This window comes from Cervus elaphus, chromosome 21 (genome assembly GCF_910594005.1).
Source record: "Cervus elaphus chromosome 21, mCerEla1.1, whole genome shotgun sequence".
NCBI lineage: Eukaryota > Metazoa > Chordata > Mammalia > Artiodactyla > Cervidae > Cervus > Cervus elaphus.
Genome location: NC_057835.1, coordinates 23195508 through 23218842, shown reverse-complemented (window position 1 = coordinate 23218842; position 23335 = coordinate 23195508). Strand labels below are relative to the sequence as shown.

Genomic DNA, 23335 nt, shown 5'->3' with positions numbered 1-23335 from the left:
AAGGCTATAAATTCGCTTGTATTATGTGAGGTTGAGAGAGAGATTCAAATATAAATGTCTCAGGCATTTGTAAAGATGAGTGATTTAAGGATAAAAAAGCAGGAGGCATAGATTTGACTGTTGTCTGTAATTTTTTGGTTTTTGCGATCTCGAGTTTGAAAAATGAAATCCTTACATAGAAAGAAACTTGTACTCTATTTCTCATCGGTGCCATAAAATTCTTCCTTGATGACAAGTATTTTGATTCCAGCTTTTTGTGGTTTTTGTGTTTTCTTTATAAATTGTGGTAGAGTTCTGAAATGACCCCCGATACCCCACTCCTGCTGAATCCTGCACAGCCCCTGAAACTGTGACCCGGGTGGCATTTACTCCCTGATTAAACTTTGTATTTAGCTCAGTGGACTTGAAGACAAGAGTTGATCCTCTGGGCCTGGCCTCATCCTACAAACCCTTTCCATCTGGGTCTAGAGGTCAGAGATGGGGGAGTCAGAATTGGAGGCAGAAAAGGGATTTATGTAATACTGCTGGTTCACAGTTGGAAGAGGCCACAGGGCAAGGACTGTGGTAGCATCTAGGAGCTCAGAGTGCACCCTGACTCACAGCCAGCCAGGAAGTGGAGACCTCAGTCATAAAGTCAGAAGGACCTGAATTCTACCAACAAGAAGATTGAGCTTAGAACTGGATTTTTCTCCAGAGTCTGGGGGAGAACTAAGCCCAGCCATGACTTGATGTCATTTTTGTGATACCCTGAGCAGAAGACTCAGTTAAAATGAGCAAGGGACTTGCCCAGCAGTCCAGTGGTTAAGACTCCCTGCTTCCAGTGTAGGGGGTGCATGGGTTCAATCCCTGATAGGGGAATTAAGATCCCATATGCTGCCTGACACAGCCACAAAAGCACAAGGGAAAAACAAACAAGACTTGTGGCCTGCAGAACTGCTAGGTAATAAGCCAGCGTGACTGCAGTCCCCTGAGTTTGTGGAACCTTGTTACACAGGATAGAAAGGAAACTCAGGTAGAGCTTGTGGACAGCATTCAAAGGGCACAGGTAGTGCATGTTGCTAAGCACACCCACGTGTTTAAGACAGTGGACACACGTGAACATAATGAAGTTAAGCATTATGTTAAGTTTCTGGCCAGAAACTCCACTGCCGGCGGCCAGGACGTTCACAGGGTCATCCTCTCTGTCTCTCCTGGGAGCCCTCCCTGCGCCCACCCCGGGTATGGCTCCTTGCCCTGCTCCTCCCCCCACCCCATAGCGCTTTGTCCTTCCTCCTGCCGTGGGGCGTGGTTTTCTCCGCGGTGCAGGTTATTCCCCGCCCACACCTCGCCCACGTCTACCTCGGTGTTTGTGCAGCAGCAGCCAGCAGAGCACCTGGCGCTCAGGGGTGTTTGGTCCGTGAATGAAAGTGAGGCAGGGAGATGGAGATCTAAGAACACAGGGGTTCAGAAGCCAGATTAAAAAGTGTAGGATGATGATTTCAGTGACTGTTGAGTTATAAAAAAATGTGGTTTTTCAAGGGAGATCTCACTCTTGAGTGCAGGTCATTTAGAGTAAAATAGTGAATACCAGAACGTGATTTTGGAAATCAGAATAAAAAGCAGGTTCTGGTGCCTCACATTATTCTAAATGTTTACTTCTAAACATGCTGCCAGTCGGGCTAGAGAGAAATTGACATGGTCACTTACTTTCCAGACTTGGGAAAGAAAGTCACATGTGGTCTTGTATGAAACCTGTGAATGGTCTCCTTGTTAATGCCACTACTCATATTTGTAAAGCCTGTTATTGACTAAAAACATATATGCAATACTATTTCTTGCTTAATGATGGAAAGGTGTGTTCTGTGAATATTTATAAGCATCCTATCCCATCAGTCCTGGGATATGAAGTTTCTGTTCAGTTTCTGTTGTCTGTTACAGTGGTAAAGAATCCACCTGCATTGCAGGATTCCATCCCTGGATTGGGAAGATCCTCTGCAGGAGGGCATGGCAACTCACTGTAGTATTCTTGCCTGGAGAATCCCACAGACAGAGGAGCCTGGTGGGCTTGCAGTCTATAGGGTCGCAGAGAGTTGGACACGATCGAAGTGACGTAGCACACATGCATGCACAGATGGAGACAGAAACAGCTTCTACCGGAGAGTCCTTAGGTCCCACTGTGAAAGTTGTTTTAAACTCAAAATGATCATTTGTGCTCATTCATTTATTGCCAAAGAGCTGACTAGTAGTATGTTCTTTGTGGCTAGGACACATCTTACCAGCAAATGAAAATAAACTTTCAGAGAATCTACCATTTTTTATGGAGCCTGGAAACTCCTTGTGGGAGCATTTGAATGTGAGAAGGACAGTGCAGGACATGGTAAAATGAAGAGGAATATGACCAGGATTCTCATTGTAGGAGCAGATGGGTGAGAGTGGTCTTCCTCTGTCCTTTTAGTCAGTGTCCTCATAGACATTCTTACAGAAGAGCTCCCTGCAAGGAATAGAAGCAAACAGCAGCTCCTCACAGACAGTTAATGAAGACATGATTTGACTTCTCTATGTAAAAACGTGAGGCATATGTGCGTGCTAAGTTGTGTCTGACTCTTTGTGGTCCCATGGACTGTAGCCCTCCAGGCTCCTCTGTCCATGGGATTTCCCAGGCAAGAATACTGGAGTAGGTTGCCATTTTCCACTCCAGGGGCTCGTACTGACCCAGGAATTGAGCCTGCATCGTCAGGCAGATTGTTTGCTGCTGAGCCATCCGGAAATCTCCACTGTGGGTGAACTTTACCCCGAACTGCATTGGCAAAGTTTCAAATTATAATTAATGATAACCTGAATATGCTACATAAGGTTTTAAGTATGTGTGAGACCACAAGTAGTTTCTTCAGTATTTTCTCAAGTTCTTAAGACACTTAATTCTCCCTCTTGACTTCCTCTTCATCTTAGAACCTGCAATTTCCTTTGTAGGAACAACTTCCTGCTGGGCTCCACTGCCTTTGGCCACTTCTGCCTTGGATGCCCTGCGTTTTCACCCAAGCCATAACTGCATTGCAACACCAGGCCGTTTCATCACCCTCCGAGTTGAGAAAGTCTAGCAGGAAATCACCAGTTGACTGTCCCCAGCACAAGCTTCGTGTTTCTTGGTTGCTGTGTCATGATAGGCAGTTATGGAGGGGATGCTTTGTAGAAAAAACTTCTTTTCTATGGTATATTTAAGAGTCTTGTCATCTGGGGAACAAAATACATGTGGAAAGAGAAATATTTTCACCCTAGTCTGAAAAAGATCCTATTGTTCACGACTGTTTTCCTATGGTCACTTCAAGTCTGTTGCTTTCTGTTAACCTCATCTTCTCTCACAGGGTCTGATTTCACATTTCTCTCCTGAAGAGTTAGTTTCCTGGGTGTAACAATAGGTCAGAGCGGAGGTGGTTACCCTCTCATCTGAGTAGTATCTGTAAATTTGGTTGTGGTCACCCAGAGGGTCTTTTTTTGTGTGTGTTATCTAATGTAGACAGAATCTGCTCTCCTCCCAAAGCAGAAGGAACCTCTTTAGCTTCCTTCTCTACCAACTGCAGAAGTGGTGCAAAGTTCATTTCCCCATTGTTGCTGTTCAGATGGAACTGTTGTACCTAGCATATAAGGGAAGGGTATATAGTGTAAAAAATTGATTTCTGCTGTTGTTATCTAGAGATCAGATAAAGAGAAGTTTTCAGTGAGTGATGTGGTCAGAACCTACTTATTTCATATTCTCTCTCACAGAAAATTTCTGTATGCCAGTCTAAACTCTTGGAGCCATGCATACATAAAACAGGTTAGGCTTTTAAGCTCACAGTCTCAAAGAAGGAGCCAAATAGCATAAAGAAATTCAGTAATAGAAGTGGGTACACTGTGTAGTGTTGGCAAAAGAAAAGCCCTTTGTGGGTTAGGAGGAACTCTGTAGTAGATACATGCTATGCAAACTGTGGGAGTATCCATGGGGTACCCTCAGTGGTGGATGTGTGGGTGTTCACTCATAATAGAACGTTGGGGTAGAGAGGACTTTGAAGATGATGGATGGATTAACAAAGTCTTCAGCATTAAATAAGAATTTGCCTGGTAGAAAAGACAGAGGCAGGGCATTTCACGGGCTTCCAAGGTGCCGCTCGTAGTAAAGATTCAACCTACCAGTGCAAGAGATGCGAGAGACAAGGGTTTGATCCCTGGGTGGGGAAGATCCCCTGGAGGAGAAAGTGGCAACCTGTTCCAGTATTCCTGCCTGGAAAAGTCCATGGATAGAGGAGCCTGGTGGGCTACAGTCCATAGCGTCGAAAAGAGTCGGACACAATTGAGCACAGCAACAAGAAAATGGCTTTAATTGGTTTATGGTCTCAAGTTGTTAGAAATTTCTTGTTTTGTTCTTTTGTGATAGTTACCAAGTATGATTAAGAACCTCACATGATGAGCATGTTTGTTTCATTCAAACATTCAGAAGTCATACAGTCCCTGAACACTTTAGGTTCGCGTTAGTACTGCTCCAGTTGTCTCAGAAGCTTGGGTTAAATGTTCTTAAGGTCAGACCATTTCTATAAAAAAGCTCATTTCAAAACCTCTCAGTGATTTTTCAGGGCTTTAATTTTTTTAGGCTTACTTTGAGATATTCATTGAGCAGTTCTGAATCCAGTTATTGTCTAAATTAAATGTTTACACTTTGACTGTAAGAACAAGTTGCAGGAGGTTATGGGGGATTCCACAGGAACAGGACTGTTTGTTGCTGGATCTGAAGATGGGGCAGCCATGTGGAAAGTAATATCAGCTGGGAGCAGCCCCCAGCTGACGGGCAGCAGGAACCTCAGTCCAGAGGCTGTGAGGAGCTCTGTCTTCCACAGCTGTGGGGACTGGGAAGAGGACCCTGTGCCCCAATGAGAAGCGGCCTGCCAGCACCTTGACCGACCTTTAGGGACTCTGTGTAGAGACTTCAGCCTGGACTCTCTTGCCCTGGATAAAGGTTTGAATACCAGAACTGTGAGCTAATAAATGGATGTTGCCTCAAGCCTCTGACTTAGTGGTGATTTGTTGTGAAGCAATAGAAAACCTAGGCTAGAGTTTCCCAGTGCCAGAGAACCAGGAAGTTACCCCTGGATTGCCTTTTCATGACTTTTGGTATTATACTGAGTTCATAGAAGGTATCAGCAGATCCTAAGTTGATTTTTAAAATTTATGATTTAGGTAATTTGAGTTTTATTATAGCAACATTGAGTGATGAAGAAAGAATTTTAGTATTCTCCTTTGTTTACTTTTTGTTGTATTATATTTTTAATATGTGGTTTTCTTTACCTAGGAAAGAAATTGAGAAAAATCATTTGTTCTGGAATGAAGTTGGCAAACTGTAGCTTGCATACTACATCACGCCCCTTACCTGTCTTTACAAATAAAGTTTTATTGAAATGCAGCCATGCATACTGGTTTCTGCACTGTCTGTCACGGTGCTCATGCTGCAGTGACACAGTTCAGTATTTGTGAAAGACACTGTATGGCCCTCAAAGCCTAAAGTACTTACCATCTGGTCCTTTACCAAAAAAACCAAAAAACAAAACTGCCATCCCATTATGTTATAGATGGTGATCTGATTTAAAACCGTATTTTTCTAACTATAAATAGTTTCCATGAATGGAGATTGGTATTTCTCTGAGTCATGTAACATATATGTTATTAAAAGAACTGTATCTGATTGCCAGGGTTGTATAGATAACTTTGTACCTTTCATTCTACTCAAATGATGGAAAGTGTATTAAAATTATGAACTCTGTGTGTCTGGAGTCCCTAAGACCCTCTCCAGATTTAGTGATTTGTCAGGAGGAATCATTGAATTTGGAAGTCATTATACTTGAGGCGCTGATTTATTACAACAAATGATACTAAGCACAGTCCACAGGGGAAGGTGTTTCAGAAGTTGGGCGACCAGGCACAAGCTTCAAAGAGTCCTCGCCCAGGGGTCGCAGAGGACACGCTTCATCTCGACCTGCAGCAGCGCTTGCAGAGTGTAGTAAGCTAACTGGTTCCGCGTAGTTTTGGTTGTCCCCATAACAGTGCCTGGTGACTGGCTGCAGTGACCAAACCCAGTTCCAGAAGGAAAGCAGATGCTTACCATGAATTACATTGTTTGCACAGACCATCTGGACAGAACAATACAGTGTGGCCAAGGTACGGAGTGTGCAAAGTTTTTGTATCAGTTTGAATATTCCGAGAGGTCAGCTCTCTAGTGCCAGTCAAGAGCCAGCGAGTAAAGCAACCCTTCTGAGCACACGTGCTTGGTTCACCTTGTGCATTAATCCTGAGCGCTCCATATATGTGTTCAGAAACTCACACAGAATTTTTGCTGGTTGTAAATGTTCTGCTGTACAGTCTTTATGTAGTGTCATGTACATATAGAATGTTCTAGTTACAACTGTATTTCAAATACGTTCTTTTAGTGAATTAATTTTAGTCAGCATTATCTTTATTTTTCAAGTAAAATCTGTATTACTTCATGTATCAAGCCCAACATAACTTTATAGAATCATGGGTGTTTAAAATTTCACAAAGATAAACATTGTTTTATTTGAATTTATAGTTTAAATCAAGTATCTTCTTAAGGGTGGACTACTTTACTGTTTCTGGCTTTTATAGGGACTGAAACAGCCTGGTACTTCTTTTCATAGTTCATGTTCCTGCATGAATGTTAAAGAGTAATCATTTTCAGAGTTGACTTACCTCCATAATATTGTTTTGGCTCATTGTAGCAAATAAAATTTCTAACTGTATTAAACATTTTTTAGTTATTGAAATAATGATGAAATGAGCTTTATGAAACATTACACCCTTTAAATACCTTAATATAAAGTGCTTGCTGTATCACCTTTGTCAACCCTCATGTTATGGAAAAATATACAGGACAGATTTCTTCTGTGGACAGAATTCTCTTTAAGTTTTGCCTTCCTGTACTTCTGTAGCTGTCAAAGTTAAATATGTATACATGTGTGTGTGTATATATATGTGTGTGTATAAGATTTCCTCTATTCCTTCACCTGGCATTGTTTTCTAGACAGAGGCTGATAAGTGTTTAGGATTCTGTGTGGATAATGGGGATTCCTGAGATTATTCCCTTATCTTGTGTGACTGCACAACTGTGTTTAAGTCATTTTCTCTATTTTAGTTTACCTAATTTGTCCTCTTTCATCTCAAAGGAATTTTGTGAGGATTATTTTGATGAGGTTTGATTATTTTGAAGAAGCATCTGTTTGTATATAAGATATGGTCAGGTGCTACCTTCCTGAAGTCCAGTTGGGACCCTTTCAGCTAACTTTGGATCTGGAGCAAGGCCTGGATCCTCTGAAATACTTGCTTTTAGATTTGCTTTACAGTGAGCGTTTTGGCTTCACTCAGTTGTAAGCAAGTAGCCAGATAGAGATGTCTAACGAGCAGAGTATATATTTTATTAATCTTTTTGGTCCTCCTGTTGTCCAGCACTGAGCCTAGCTGCTGTTTCCTGGTTTCAAACCCAGAGCAAGCAAGAAGTCTGTGACTTTGATAGTCAGAAATGCAGCAGGAGCAAGCTTGAGCATCGCAGGTTTGAGGCCCACCAGCAGTCTTGTAAATGGTGGGAAAGGAAGCCTATCTGGTACGTGCAGAACTGCACACCTCAACATCCTAAGTAATGTTTCTCTATGAGAACAGCTGTCAAGAAAATGTTAAACTATGTTCAATCTACAATATTTAAACAGACAGAAGTAGAAGTTATGGAAAACTACAGCCCTCTCTTAGAGATCACAGATGGAAGGATGTAGTCAAGGCTCCTGAGAAAGCTCAGCATTTAATTTCATTCTTCCATGTTTATTCCCATTTCCTTGACTGTGGAGCCCCCCCTCTGCCTTTCTCTTCATGCCTGTTAACACCTCCTGGCACCATGCTTGGAGGCTGCTTCCCTAGGCCCTGCGAGGCTGTTGTACTGGCCTTGTTCCTTAGGGCACTTCCCTGGCTTGTTTCCTTGGAAGCCTTCTGCCTTCTCCAGACTGCTCCCTCCATTCTGACTTCCCACCCACCCCATTTGGCACTGTGTAGGATTTTATTTTGCTTTAGTTTAGTTTTTTTTAATTGAAGTGTGGTTGCTGTGCAATATTATATAGTTACAGGTATACAATATAGTGATGTTTAAATGTTATACTCCATTTATAGTTAGAAGATATTAACTATGTTCCCTGTGTTGTACTGCATACCCTTGTAGCTTTGGTTGCTTGCTTAGTTTCTCAGTTGTGTCCAGCTCTTTGCGACCTCATGGACTGTAGCCCTCTAGGCTCCTCTGTCCATGGAATTTCCCAGGCAAGAATATTGGAGTGGGTTGCCATTTCCTCCTCCAGGGGTTCTTGCCAACACAGGGATTGAACCTGCCTCTCTTGTGTCTCTTGCCTTGCAGTGGATTTTTTACCCACTGAGCCACAGGGGAACGCCCATGGTCTCATTTTGTACCTAATAGTTTGTGTACGATTCTAATTCTTTGCCATGAAAAAAAGCAGTCTGGCTCATAACCAGCAACAGCCTGTGTCTTGCCTCTGATTCTGTTTGCAAATGAATAGATTAATGTTTTGAGTGTGTGGTCATTTTTCCACTCTGTTAGATTTGAGGCTCCAGTTTTGAGCGTGCTCTGAGTTGGATGTTCCTTAGCCTCCAGCTGACCAGGGAAAGGTATGCCACCCCTGCCTATTTGCCAAAAGACTGCATTGCAGAAAGACAGGCTGTGTCTTTCCCTGAAAATGTTTGAAACAGAGAGAGAGGCAGCCAGGTTGTGTCACAGACTGCATCTGTACTCCAGTTGAGCACCATCTTCCTGGGAGGAGGCGTGCTTTCCTTTCCTGTCCTGTAGTCACTCACTGGGCCGGGGTATCCTGGTTCTGGGTGGATCTCTGCTGCGAGGCCCTGCTGGCCCCAGGCCTTCAGGCACTTTTGTGCTCTCAGCTGCTCAGTGAACTCTGACCCACAGCTTCCTTTTTGAGTGCTGCAGTCACTGTCTTGCTCTGTCTCTAATGATGAGCCTTTCCCCTGCTGTTTGCTGTTTTCCCCTTGGGCTCCTCAGAGCAGGCACTTTGGTTGTAAAGATGAGGTGGAACGGTGCTTCTGTGAACCCACAAAACGTCGGTAGGACTTGAGTTCTGTTCTCATCGCGCTGGAATTTGAGGTTGGAAACATTTTGTTTGGGGAAGGCAAGCCAAGTGGTTTACAGAGGTGTAACTCTGGGTGTAGCTTGTTAAACCTGTTTACCACAGAAAAAAATTTTTTTTTCTTGAATGTGTGAGAAAATCTGTAGCTTTTGTTTTCCCTCTCACTAGCTGGCAATGATTTTCATGGATAAAGTTTCAGTCACAAAAAGCATGCAAGTAAACAGTGAAAGTGTATCACCTATGATTAGTTTAAGACTATATTATCTAGAATTATGTTGCTTTTACTGATTTTTAATCCCAGTAGAAAATAAAATTCTGTTAGGATCTAGAAGATACACTCCTTCCATTCTTGATGGTTTTGCTGTCCTTTTCTATACATCCAGTGTTGTTCTTGATAGAGAATAGCCCACGTTAATGAAGGAGTGAGAGTATACGTGTGTGTGTGTGTGTGTGTGTGTGTGTGTGTGTGTATGATGATTCCACCAGAATTTAAAGACCATAGAGGTTAGGATTCTGGTGTCCACTCCCCCCACCGATCACCACCACTAGATTCATTGTACCCAGAATGAATGCACAGAATGAATGTACCCGGAATGCTCTGATGCACAGCAGCATTCAGCTGATTTGTTAAAGGAATGAATTCCATTTTAGAGTTTTGAGTGGAAATGAAAGTGTCTTATAACTAAACTTGTTGGCTTATCAGCTGCCAATATTCTTCATTCCCATTAATTTTTAAGAGCTGTATTAGTTTTGGTCGTTTTATTTGTCACAGCTGCCAGGGCATATCTTCTTTAGCATTTTAGCTGTTGCCCCCACCTTTTAACCTATGTAAAAACATTTAGTGGTTGTTATTAGATTCAAAAGCTCCTAAACAGATAGGACCTTTTACTTCTCTTATTATGTCCTTAAAATTCCTGTGACTGTTGTCATTTGTAGTGTGAGTTGAAGAAAGGGAGGCTGAATCAGGATAAATGTGGTGAACTTGGCGTGGCCTGGCCCTTGCTGATCTCCTCGGGCAGGTCTGGGCTGGCCAGTAATTGGGTGGGAGCCTCAGAGAGCAGAAACTAGTGCTTCGAGCCAAGGGCCTGCCAGTTAGGGTGCAGCCGATAGCTGCCCCCAGAGCAGGGCCCTGGGCGCACAGGGTGCTTCACTGATCTTGTTGGGCTGAGACCAGAGCGTGAGGCTTGTTTTTGCATAAAATACAGTAAAATGAGCTGTTTTTGCCCTGTAATTGGTTATCTCAAGGAGTGATTTTAGTTTAGTTACCTTTCGTTTGTTTTGCCAGCTGGGTAAGTAATTTAGCTTACAAAGGTGTCATTTCGAATTGAAGAGGTTATCATTTGTTACTGATATTCCACTGTTGCTGTTGGTGCAACCTATCTATACATTTTAGAATTGAAAGCTGTAATTTCTGAAAGTTAGAGAGTTGTTTCATCTGGCTGATTGGTTTCACTTGTTTTACGGCAGCGTGTCTTATTCTTACAGGTAGGCGCTTGACTTCCTGACTTTGTTAGTGGACACGGTTTCTATCCAGGAGGACCCTGCACGTGTAGACATGGATTTAGATTGAGATTTGATATAGGAACTAGGATGCTTAGGTTCAGGGCTAGTTCTTTACTTATGAGAATCTTTCCTGAACATTTCATGCAGATATTTGTGGATAGGATTATAGGAGGTAACTTCAGCTTAAAGAATATCAGATGAATTACATAGAATGTTGTGTGAATTAATTTTTTAAATTAAAATTTTGTGATACTTATTTAAAAATTATTTTAAATAAAAAATGTTGAATATCCACCTATTTGGAGAATTGAGGAATTTTTTTATTCCTGATTTTTCCACTGATTACCGCTCACATAAGCGTGTATGTATGCTTCCCATTTTGTCCCTGCTCTCGTCATCATGTATGCACTGCCGGATAATTGGCAGATTTTAAGGGTGAGACAGTGGAGTCTTTTTTATCATCTTGGGTGCACGGGATTGCAGATTATCAAAGTAAGATGGAGTCATTGTGATTCCTATCATACCATCTGTAGGAGGTTGGTTGTCTGTGATGAGGCGGAAGTAATAAATGCACATTGACTTGGTTCACGGAACCCAGAAATTAGAGTGCTGCAGCCAGCTTGTCCTCACTCGTGTTCTCCCTGAGGATGTCTTCCGGGTTGGTGTCACTGGTATCTTGAATCATTTCTTCTCCAGTGACATCTTTGTCAAGGAGCTGAATTTCCGGTCTCCTGCTAGGTGGCTCTGTGTGTCTGTGCTTGTCCTGTGATCATGTAAAACTCCATGTGTTCCAAAGAAGAGCTTCTCTCTCCATCCTCTGCTCTTGAATGTGTCCTCTATTTCAGTTGGTAGCACCACTGTCTTGACTGAAATTTGGCCTTTTGTAGTGCATTACTTCAACCGACTATCTGCAGTATTTTCATTAGTGCTATTTGGTTATCACACAGTTTTAGAATAATAATTATTAAAGTAGTAGGCTGTGAATGCATTTACACTTGCCAGTGTGCTGAATTTCAGCACATTAAAATTCTGTAGTAACTTAAGTTGCTGGACTTACTGGGTGACTCAGTGGTAAAGAATCCACCTGCTGATTTAGGAGACGTACCCAGTCCCTGGTACCAAGAAGCCACATGGAAAGTATGTGAGTGAATTTGCCCAAATTTATCATCATTCCAAGAAATAAATTTAGAACCTACTTCCCACTGCTGATGGCTTGCTTGATTTGTCTTTATGTGAGAGGACATTTGTGTTCTCTACACCCCCCAGTCTTGTCGGTTATGTTGTTATCTCTTGCCTCCCAGTGTGAACTCCACACTTTCATCTGTCAAGACTTGTCTGTGTATCTCGAATATCCCTGGTCCTTCCCTGCCTCATGTGCTTTCTTTCATCTTTTCTCATCTTTAAAATGCTAAGAATTCTTCAGTCCTTTGAGACCCAGTGTAGGTTTTGTCTCTTCCAGCGCATCTGCTGGTTTCTGATCAGCCAGAAACAGGGTCTCTATTCTCTGCTCATTTGGAACATCTCATGTGAGCCGTGCTTACAATATCTCCTTTATTTGATTTCAGGTTCGTTATGGAACTGTATCTCATTAAATTTTCTCTCTTGTGTAACACCTTGCACATAGTATATCCTTAATTAGGTTGCTATTTCTTTAATAGAACACTTTCTGTACTTTGAGATATTTAGCAGATAGTTAATTTTTAGTTGCAAGTAACAAAAAGCAAATATAATTAGTTTAAGAGGAGGAGTAAAGGTTTTAGAACCATGCTAAGGAGAAGGCAATGGCAACCCACTCCAGTACTCTTGCCTGGAAAATCCTATGGGTGGAGGAGCCTGGTAGGTTGCGGTCCATGGGGTCGCGAAGAGTCGGACATGACTGAGCGACTTCACTTTCACTTTTCACTTTCATGCATTGGAGAAGGAAATGGCAACCCACTCCAATGTTCTTGCCTGGAGAATCCCAGGGACGGGGGAGCCTGGTGGGCTGCCGTCTATGGGGTCGCACAGAGTCGGACACGACTGAAGCGACTTAGCAGCAGCAGCAGCAGTATATCCTGAGATTGCTCAGGATATATTATCTCTGTAACTGGACTATAGACCTGAAGAAAGTAATTATATGTGAAAGTTTTCAGAGGGCTCCATTTGGTCATCTTTCCCAAGGAAGCTGGTGGAAGTCAGTCTCTCCATCTCCCTGTGTCTCTCCTCGTTTGCTCTGGCAGCCTAAGCAGACTCATCCAGAGGTTGGTGCTGAGAAGTGTTGTGCTGCTGTAGCAAATACCTTAAAGTGCAGAAGTGGCTTCAGAATTGGATGTGGGGAAAGGCTGGGAGAGTTTCGAGGTACATAGACACAAAAACAGACTGGTGTGAGGGGCCTGCTAAAGGTGATTCTGGTGAGACCTGAGAGAGAAGTGATACTGTTTTTTATATATTTGGTTAAATAACGTCATTATATTAATTTCATCTGTTTCTTTTTATTTTCTTAATGTGGCTACTAGAAAGTTTTAAATTATATATCTTTCATTGGGCAGCACTGAAATAGAGCTACATGTATGAACATGAATAAATATTTTAAAAAAAGATAATGTTGATGGAAAAAGTAGGTCATTCAGAGCTGTGTTCAGAGGATACCATTTAAAAATTTTATATAAAGTTTGAAAGCTCACAAAATAATACTCTATAGTATTTGTGTGTGTGGTAAAGAAGAATAAAAAGAGGATGTTGATGAAATGCCAAATTCAGGAGGGGGTTACCTCTAGGACAGAGGAAAACTAGAACATGAAGAGAGATGCAGGAATTTTCAACTGCCTTTAAGAAAAAAAAAACTGAAGAAAAATTTGTACTGTGTTAATATTTGATGAAGGGTGATTAGGTAATGAACACAGGTATTTTTTACTTCTTAACGATTTTCCATGTGCTTAAATTATTTCATAATAAGTAGTCATATTATCTCATTCTTAAAATACTTCTGGAAGAATTTTTCCATTTAGCTAAGGAATGACAGAGCCAGTGAAGTGACTTGTGCAACTACGAAACAGTAAAATAGGGACCTGTGATTCGAAACCAAGCCTTTTTTTGTTCCAAAACTCATAGCCCTCCTTTCTCATTAATCAGCTTCTACAGTAAAGATAAACTGTCACCTGGAGCTTCTGAACCTGCAGACTCCTGTGAGCGGTCTTTGACTCTTTCCTTCTCCTCCTGTCCTGTGCACTGGCACCTCTGCATGCATACACAGGGACACACGGTGCATGCGCGCTCATGCACTCAGCATGCTTTGTGAGAGAATGTGAGTTCCTTACTGTCAGGCTGGGGCTAAGACAGCTGGGCTCTCGTGAGCTGCCGTTTCTCGCTGTGTCCATGTGAGGAGAGTTCTTCCACACTCATCAGGATTTCAGCCTTTGGGGAGCAGTTCTAAAGGAAAATGTGCTGAGGTGCTGCTGCTTGCCATCTTTTCCCAAAGAAGTTTGTTATGGCTTTTGTGTCCTCTTACAAATTGGACGTGCCTACTTCATGTAGAATACATGGTGTCTTCTGCTGGCTAAGGCATTGTTCGTGTTTGATCAGCTGCTGATGACATTATTTGTTATGTTCCTCATTGTCATTTACAGAGATCCTCTTAGGGATGAAGAAAAAAACTTAAAAAAAAAATAAATATAAAATTTAATACATTTATCAAATGCTTAAAACCTCAGTTGGCAAAGAGTCTGTCTGCAGTGCAGGAGACCCGAGTTTGATTCCTGAGTCGGGAAGATCTCCTGGAGAAGGAAGTGGCTACCCACTCCAGTATTCTTGCCTGGAGAATCCCATGGACAGAGGAGCCTGGTGGGCAACAATCCATGGGGTTGCAAAAGTCGGACATGACTTAGCGATTAAATGACGGCAAAATGCTTAATGTGTTAGATGTTATTTTTTCTCCAAATTGAAGATAAAGAAAGAGGCATAGGAAAGTTAAATAAATTGCTTAAGATAACCTGCGATTGAGGGCAGGGCTGAGCTTGAGATGGTGTTGGGTTCGTATCTGTGCAATCTCTTCCTTCTCAAATGAGTTCACTGTTCTGTTTCTTCTCACCCAAATACAGCTTAAATGTTGATGATATTCCCAAAGTTCCAGCCTGGACCTTCTCTTCTGTTACATGGTTTCTGTGGACCATCTTTCCCTTGAGCTGTCATATTTGAGTGCACAGTTTCTGTCCCTATGGTTCCTGCACTTGGATCTCCATGTTGGATCTCTTTCTTTAAGCTCCAGGCCCGTCAAGCCGTGGCTGCTCTTGGTCATTGTTACCTCAGCTATTTCATAGGCGCTGCAGTATTAACATACCAAAACCAGATTCAGTATTGGCAGCAATCCTGTTCCAGATATATTCCCAGAATTCCCTTTCTTGGTAAGTGTACTTCTCTTGTTGCCCAGACCACGTGCTTCGGGTTTCCTTTTATTCTGCCTTCACTTTCATTTCTGACATCTGGGAGTCCTCAAGTATTGTTACATTTTCTTCATTATTTTCTTTCCAGTCTGCTTCTATCTCCTCCTGCTACCTCTCACATCTTCATCTCTTGCTTTGATTATGGAGGAGACTTCTTGCTAGCTGCTGTCTCTACCTGCCCATGGTAGAGTCTGTTCTTCAGAATGTTGTCTGGGTGATCTCTCCACACCAGCATGCGCCTTGGCTTGCCCCTGGTAAAACTGCCCGTGGCTCGCCAGGCCCTCAGAATAAAGCAGCATGCCCTGCTGTGGTCTGCTCGGCCTTCGACATCCCTCTCTTCTGCTTCTTGTAGATTACCCTGCATGTGCTCTGTTCTTTCTGGCCTCCTATTTGTGGTCGTGCTATTCCTAGTCCCCGAATGTACTTCCTTCTCTCTCTGCCTAATAACCTACAGTTAGCATTCAGCTTTAGGTGGCCAATCCTGATTCGAGTGGCATCTGTTTCCTTCTTCCCCTCCCCCTGTGCCCCAGCTGGCTCTATTCTCTTACCTGTTCCTGTGCAGCCTGAACAACACTTCTGCTGCAGTACTTCCAGCAGTTTGTTCTGTGACTATTTCATTTTGACCTCCCCATCTCCACAGCAGTTGGAGTTTCTCATGTGAGTCCCTGGCACAGGCCACATGTAGCTGGTTATTTGTTGACTTTTTTCTAGGACAGTGGTTCTCAATCGGGGGACGCCTGGAGACTTTTGACAGTCATGCTTGGAGGGGCAGTGCTCATTCCGCTAGTGGGTAGTGGCCGGGATGCTGCTAATCACACTGCGGTGCGCAGGACAGCCCCCACATTATCCAGGGTGAAAAGGCAGCAGTGCTGACGCGGAGCAGCCCTGCTCTAGCGGGAAGTGCACAACTTTAGAGTACTGAAGGAAAAGCATTTTCCTTAGCAAAAAGTTTTTCCATAGCAAAACCATGGAATTAAATCAGGAGTTCTCAATAATATCCAAAAATTTCATGTCGAGAAACTTAGTTTTCAGCATCCACTACTGTGGTTGTTTTTGTGGCCTGTTCTTAATGTTTACTCAGAAGCTGTGTCTGGCAGGGCAAGGTTGGGGGGAATATGTGCCCCTGATGAGCAGTGTGTAGTAACTGAATATTTTAGCAACACAGTACCCTTATGGCAGAAAGTGAAGAGGAACTAAAAAGCCTCTTGATGAAAGTGAAAGAGGAGCATGAAAAAGTTGGCTTAAAGCTCAACATTCGGAAAACTATGATCATGGCATCTGGTCCCATCACTTCATGGGAAATAGATGGGGAAACAGTGGAAGCAGTGTCAGACTTTATTTTTTTGGGCCTCAAAATCACTGCAGATGGTGATTGCAGCCATGAAATTATAAAAGACGCTTACTCCTTGGAAGGAAAGTTATGACCAACCTAGATAGCATATTAAAAAGCAGAGACATTACTTTGCCAACAAAGGTCCATCTGGTCAAGGCTGTGGTTTTTCCAGTGGTCATGTATGGATGTGAGAGTTGGACTGTGGAGAAAGCTGAGCGCTGAAGAAAAATTGATGCTTTTGAACTGTGGTGTTGGAGAAGACTCTTGAGAGTCCCTTGGACTGCAAGGAGATCCAACCAGTCCATCCTAAAAGAAATCAATCCTGAATATTCATTGGAAGGACTAATGCTGAAGCTGAAACTCCAATACTTTGGCCACCTCATGCGAAGAGTTGACTCATTGGAAAAGACCCTGAAGCTGGGAGTGATTGGGGGCAGGAGGAGAAGGGGACGACAGAGAATGAGATGGCTGGATCGCGTCGCCGACTCGATGGACGAGTTTGAGTAAACTCCGGGAGTTTGTGATGGACAGGGAGGCCTGGTGTGCTGTGATTCATGGGGTCGCAAAGAGTTGGACACAACTGAGCGACTGAACTGAACTGAACTGAAAGTAGGCACACAGTTGAGCCTGTGGAGAGGATTATGGGGTGAAGCTCTTCTTTTGACACTTTTTTCATTTACTTTTTCGTATTTTAAATGGCACCTGATAACAGGTAACTACCCAAACTTTTGAGATGTGGGAATAGGTGAGGTCCTTTTTAAGCTCTTAAAAAGATTTTAACGATAAGATTCTCAAAAGGCCAAATGTGATAAATCTTTTGCCTTGTGTGTAGATTAGTAAATGATGAAAATTGTAATGCTAACCTACACACACACACACCCACCCCAGTGCACATGTGCACACACATACCCACAAGTGATAACCTCGTTCACATGTGTCCATGTGCCTGCTACAGTGCCAGTGACACAGTCCAAGCTGACCATCAATAGGAAGGGCTCCTTGTGAGGGTCCCTGTAGCTACAGTATGAACTGACGGGGTACAGAACCCATTCAACTAAATGTACAGTTTACATTTAATGAGTTAAAAGTTTAGTGTAGTGTTAAATTAGGAGCAGCTACTAATATACTGGAAAATTAGAATGTTGAAGGATAAATTGTTGCTGACTTTAAAACAATGAGAGTGACTTGCAAAATCAGGTAATAGGAAAATATCTACCACATTTAAACGTTTTAGCATGTTTCTGGGCAAATACAGAAAACATTACAGAAGAATGTTTTGATACTTCTCTCCAGGATTTGCCATTTATTTACTTATTTATTTATTGGCTGTACTGGGTTTTCACTGCTGTGCGAGCTTTTATATAGTTGCAGCGAGGGAGCCTACTCTCCAGTTGAGATTCTCGGGCTTCTCACTGTGGTGGCTTCTCTTCAAAGCACTGGCTCTCAGGTGTGTGGCCTTAAGCTGTTGCAGCTGCCAGGCTGTAGAGCAGAGGCTCAGGAGTTGTGGTGCATGACTTAGTTGCTCTGAGGCATGTGGGATCTTCCTGGACCAGGGATCAACCCGTTTCTCCTGCACTGGAAGGCGGATTCATTGCTACTGAGCCACCAGGGAAGCCCCAGTTTTGGCTCTTGATGTGAAGTCCTGTTTTATAATCTGGTGCTCAAAACAAAAATTCTTACTTATTTGGTAGTTCAGAAATTTGAGTAGAAGAAAGTATAGGAAATGTTAGGAAAAAGACTCAGTGACTCATTCTAACATAGTTCCTGGTTTGTTTGTTTTTTTAATTCCAAAGGTAAATATTTATTATGCTCTCAAGCATATTATTATTATATTATAATTATATTGTATTACATAACAGTTCTATCCACCATGCCCTGATGATATTTCCCTCAATTATCAAGATAGCACAAAAACACAAATTAATAGAGCATTCTTAAAAACAAGACATTAAAAGGGGAATAAGGGCATAGGACCAGTTTCTTTTTTTTTGATGTGTGATGAAAAGAGGATTTTATTTTATTGCATTTATTTTTTAATTAATGTATTTTAATTGGAGGATAATTACTTTATAGTGTTGTGATGGTTTTTGCCATACAATCACATGAATCAGTCACAGGTATACATGTGTCGTCCCCCCCTCCCCCCATCCTGAACCCATCTCCTTCCCTACCCCATCCCTCTGGGTTGTCCCAGAGTACCAGTTTTGGGTGCCCTGCTTCATGCATCAGATTTGGCACTGGCCGACTGTTTTACATATGGTAATACATATGTTTCAATGCTATTCTCTCAAGTCATCCCACCCTCGCTTTCTCCTGCTGAGTTCAAAAGTCTGTTCTTCACATCTGTGTCTCCTTTGCTGCCCTGAATATATGATCATCAGTACCATCTTTCTAAATTCCATATATATATGTTAATATACATTATTTGTCTTTTTCTTTCTGACTTACTTCAGTCTGTATAATCGGCTCTAGGTTCATCCACCTCATTAGAACTGACTCAAATGCATTCCTTTTTATAGCTGAGTAATATTCCATTGTGTATATGTATCACAGCTTCCTTATCCATTTATCTGCTGATGGCCATCTAGGTTGCTTACATGTCCTTGCTATTGTACAGTACTGCAGTGAACGTTGGGGTATATGTGTCTCTTTCAATTCTGGTTTCCTCAGGTGTATGCCCAGCAGTGGGATTGGTGGGTCGTATGGTAGTTCCATTTCCAGTTTTTCTAAGGAATCTCCACACTGTTCTCCATAGTGTCTGTACCAGTTTGCCTTCCACGCAACACTGTAAGAGGGCTCCCTTTTCTCCACACCCTCTCTAGCATTTATTGTTTGTAGACTTTTTGATGATGGCCATTCTGACCAGCATGAGGTGATACCTCATTGTGGTTTTGATTTGCATTTCTCTAATAACGAGTGATATTGAGCATCTTTTCATGTGTTTATTAGCCATCTGTCTGTCTTCTTTAGAGAAATATCTGTTTTGGTCTTTTGACCACTTTTTGATTGGGTTGTTCATTTTTCTGGTATTGAGCTGCATGAGCTACTTGTATATTTTGGAGATTAATTCTTTTTGAGTTGTTTCATTTGCTATTATTTTCTCCCATTCTGAGAGTTGTCATTTCACCTTACTTACAGTTACCTATGTTGTGTAAAAGCTTTTAAATTTAATTAGGTCCCGTTTGTTTATTTTTGTTTTTATTTCCATTACACTGGGAGGTGGATCATGGGGGATCTTGCTGTGGTTTATGTCCTAGAGTGTTCTGCCTGTTTTCCTCTAAAAGGTTTATAGTTTCTGGTCTTAGGTTTAGGTCTTTAGTTCATTTTGAGTTTATTTTTGTGTGTGGTTTTATGAAGTGTTCTAGTTTCATTCTTTTACATGTAGTTGACTGGTTTTCCCAGCCCCACATTTTGAAGAGACTGTCTTTTCTCCATTGTATATTTTTGCCTTCTTTGTCAAAGATAAGGTGTCCATAGGTGCATGGATTTATCTCTGGATTTCCTATTTTGTTCCAGTGATCTAAATTTCTGTCTTTGTGCCAGAACCATACTATCCTGATGACTGTAGCTGTGTAGTATAGCCTAAAGTCAGGAAGATTGATTCCACCAGTTCCATTCCTCTTTCTCAATATTGCTTTGGCTATTTGGGGTCTTTTGTATTTCCATAAAAATTCTGAAATTATTTGTTCTAGTTCTGTGAAAAATACCATTGGTAGTTTGATAGGGATTGCATTGAATCTATAGATTGCTTTAGGTAGTATATTCATTTTTACTATATTGATTCTTCCAATTGAAGAACATGGTATATTTCTACATCTGTTTTTGTCATCTTTGATTTCTTTCATTCATGTTTTATTCTGTATACTTGGTCTTTTGTTTCTTTAGGTAAATTTATTCCTGAGTATTTTATTCTTTTCATTGCAATAGTGAATAGGATTGTTTCCTTAATTTCACATTCTAAGTTTTCATTGTTAGTATATAAGAATGCAAGTGATTTCTGTGTATTAATTTTATTAGTAGTTTCAAACTGGCCTCTGGAAAATATTTCATTGGAATTATATGGGAAAACTCAATTTTTCTTCTTTATCCTTAGAGACTTCTTTGGTCAATTAAGTGGGTTACATCTGAAGAAGCAGTTTTAAAGAAAATTTGAGTTTTAACACATAGTAAATTACTATTTTACCCCACATTAAAATTCAGAATCAAAAGATTACTTTTTTCCCAGTAGTAGGTGTTAAAGGAGTAGTGGCATTCAGGTTTATGTTATTAGTTCAGTTTTTGAGACTGACAAATGTGTGGCACATTTCTTTTAGTTTATTGAAGGAAGATTGAAATGTTTATACTGGGTTTGGTGGATTCTTTGAGATAGTGTCTGGCTTAGAATTGGTTTAATCTCTTCTTTGGGTATATGGCTTGCTTACTTTGGATTTTGTATCAAGAAAGAAGTTTAAGATACAGATATTATGTCTGCAAAGTTATTTCAATGAATATAATCATATGGGGGTAGAATAATAGGCATGGTATAAATATGGATTTGAATAAACAATTCTCCAAAGTTAATTGCATTTCTCTTAATTTTTTTGTTTTCAGACAAATCCTACCGAGATTTTAGAGTATTCATCAGATAGTGAAGAAGATGATGGCTCTGAGAACGTCTTGCTCATTGATTCAGAATCCTCTCACAAACATCATGTGGATTTTGGATCAGACGGAAGACAGGTTACAGAGAGACGAAAAAACCTGAGGGTAGAATCTACAGAAACCATTTTGCAGACACCTAAGAAACAGACAAAACTTCCCAAGACTCCAGAAAGTTCAGCAAAGAGGAGGAAGCTTTTAAGGTTAAATACTTTATAAAACAGTTTTTTTTTTCTTTTTCTTAAAAAATTCAAATACCTAAGATGTTAATTTAAAAATACCTATTTATGTGGGAAGGAAGATTTATAGAATAGAATTGTAATTCTAATGAGCAGTTATAGATTTATAGTTATAATTTATAGTTATAATTTCTGGAGATGATTTATGGATTTGTTCGTCTGAGTTGAGCATCCACTGTTTCAGTCATAATATAACTGTTTCAGTTCAGCTTATGTAACTGTTTTCCATAATGGAGATTGGTTGTTTGGGTTTATCAAATTTTATTTAGTAACCGTGTTCCAAGTGTTATCTTAAGACAGTTAATACAAGTAAATGACTGTTCTTATTTTTGAGTGAGTTATGTATAAAGAAGGAAGTAGAAATAAAGAGTATTGAGATTGCTTTTGTGATTGTAGTTGGCGAGAGCAAGGATTCACAGGCCTGAAACTGGCTGGTGTGTGTGTGAAGAACCATAGAACCTAGGCTGCAGAGGGCCAGCAGGATGTGTTTGATCAGGCTTGATTGGGATCCAGTGTCTAAAAGAGATCCCAGAGAAAAAAGTGAGATGAGTTAGAGAATATTAGAGAAGACCCAGTGGAGACTGAGAGGTTAAGAATAATCGCTGTCCATGTCCAGGGATGGAAATGGGAGGAGACCTGTTTTGAATAAAGGAGCAGAGAGGAGACTAGAAGGATGTGACCAATTCAGTGGGATGGATATAGTCTGGTGAGTCTGTCGATGCTGTTCACTTTTTTTTTTTGTTTTTTTTTTTGACATTAAGTAAGACAGAATGCCTCATGCCCAGAGTGAAGAAGTTATTAAATACCCTTAAATGAGGATGATGTTGTAGCCTCTTGAGAAAACAGGAAAGGAATCTAAAGGGATTAGAATGTCCTTTGCTCATGACTGAAGCAACTCCAGCAATATGCAAATAGTTGATTTCTTCTTGTGATTTCTAAGTGATAACTGAGAGATGTCTGTTTTGTGGTTATTCTTTCAGAGTTACTGTGTTGAAATACTAAGAGTGCGGTTGGTGTGATTAGGGCTATCTGTCTTGGGCATCAGACTGGAAGACTTTCTGTTGGCGCTAGGAGGAGCTTTACTGAACTTCCTGAAGGCCTATGGTTGCTGCCTGGAGCAGGTTTGCTTACCTGCTTGGAAGCAGGGGAAAGGTCACATGTTTCGGCTCATAGGCTGTTCTGTTTATAGCATCATGTTTTCAGTTGAGAAAATCTCTTAACTAGTTGTCTAGTAATGATGAAAGAAAGACTTGTTGAAGTGAACTTTTATGAAAATGCTGTGGATACAGACGTCTTGATAATCCTCACAGGGAAGGGTCACCAGCTGTTGTCACAGAAGTTCAGCCGGGGGTGGGGTGGGGTGGGGGGCAGTCTGTGGAAAATGAAACTGCTATGAGGAAAAAGGCGGGTGTAAGTTACAGGTTTCCATTATGTAGCACGAATAAAATATTTATAAATGCAATTAAAAGGATTTTTTTCTTTTTTTTTAGCCTCATAAGGACTAGCTAGCAAGGATCAAGTTAAGTAGTTGGCATTTCAAGGCTGGCGAACATTGGCCCTCTCTCCTTGTGATTTGTCCAGTAGGGACAAATTCAGTCTCTTTGGCCTTAATTTAGTCTCTTTGGGCCTTCTTCCTCGTTTGTTTATTTTTTAAAAATTATTTATTTATTTATGGTTGTACTGGGTCCTTGTTGCTTTACATGGGCTTTCTCTAGTTGCGTGGAGTGCAGGCTACTCTGTTGTGGTGCACAGGCTTCTTGTTGCAGTGGCTTCTCTTGTTGTGGAGCACAGGCTCTAGGAGCACCGTCATCAGTAGTTGCAGCTTGTGGGTGCTGGAGTGTGGGTACAGTAGTTGTGGCGCACAGGTTTAGTTGTTCCTTGGCATATGGAATCTTCCTGGACCAGGGATCGAACCCATGTCCCCTATGTTGGGAAGTGGGTTCTTATCCACTGAGCCACAAGGGAAGTCCTATTTTTATTTTTGTTGATTCATGGCACTGTTTGAGGCATAACTAATGAAAGTCAATCTAACATTGCTTTGATATTTTAGTT

General features: G+C 41.3%; 1 protein-coding gene across 7 annotated transcripts in view; it reads left to right on the top strand.

Annotated features, from left to right (window-relative positions):
• Positions 1 to 23335, top strand: part of SPIDR (scaffold protein involved in DNA repair) — a 270899-nt gene that overhangs the window by 75779 nt on the left and 171785 nt on the right. For all 7 annotated transcript variants that reach the window (XM_043879253.1, XM_043879248.1, XM_043879252.1 and 4 more), the window contains one exon: positions 20997 to 21247. In XM_043879253.1, the coding sequence (XP_043735188.1) occupies positions 20997 to 21247 (251 nt within the window). The remainder of the gene's footprint in view (positions 1 to 20996; positions 21248 to 23335) is intronic.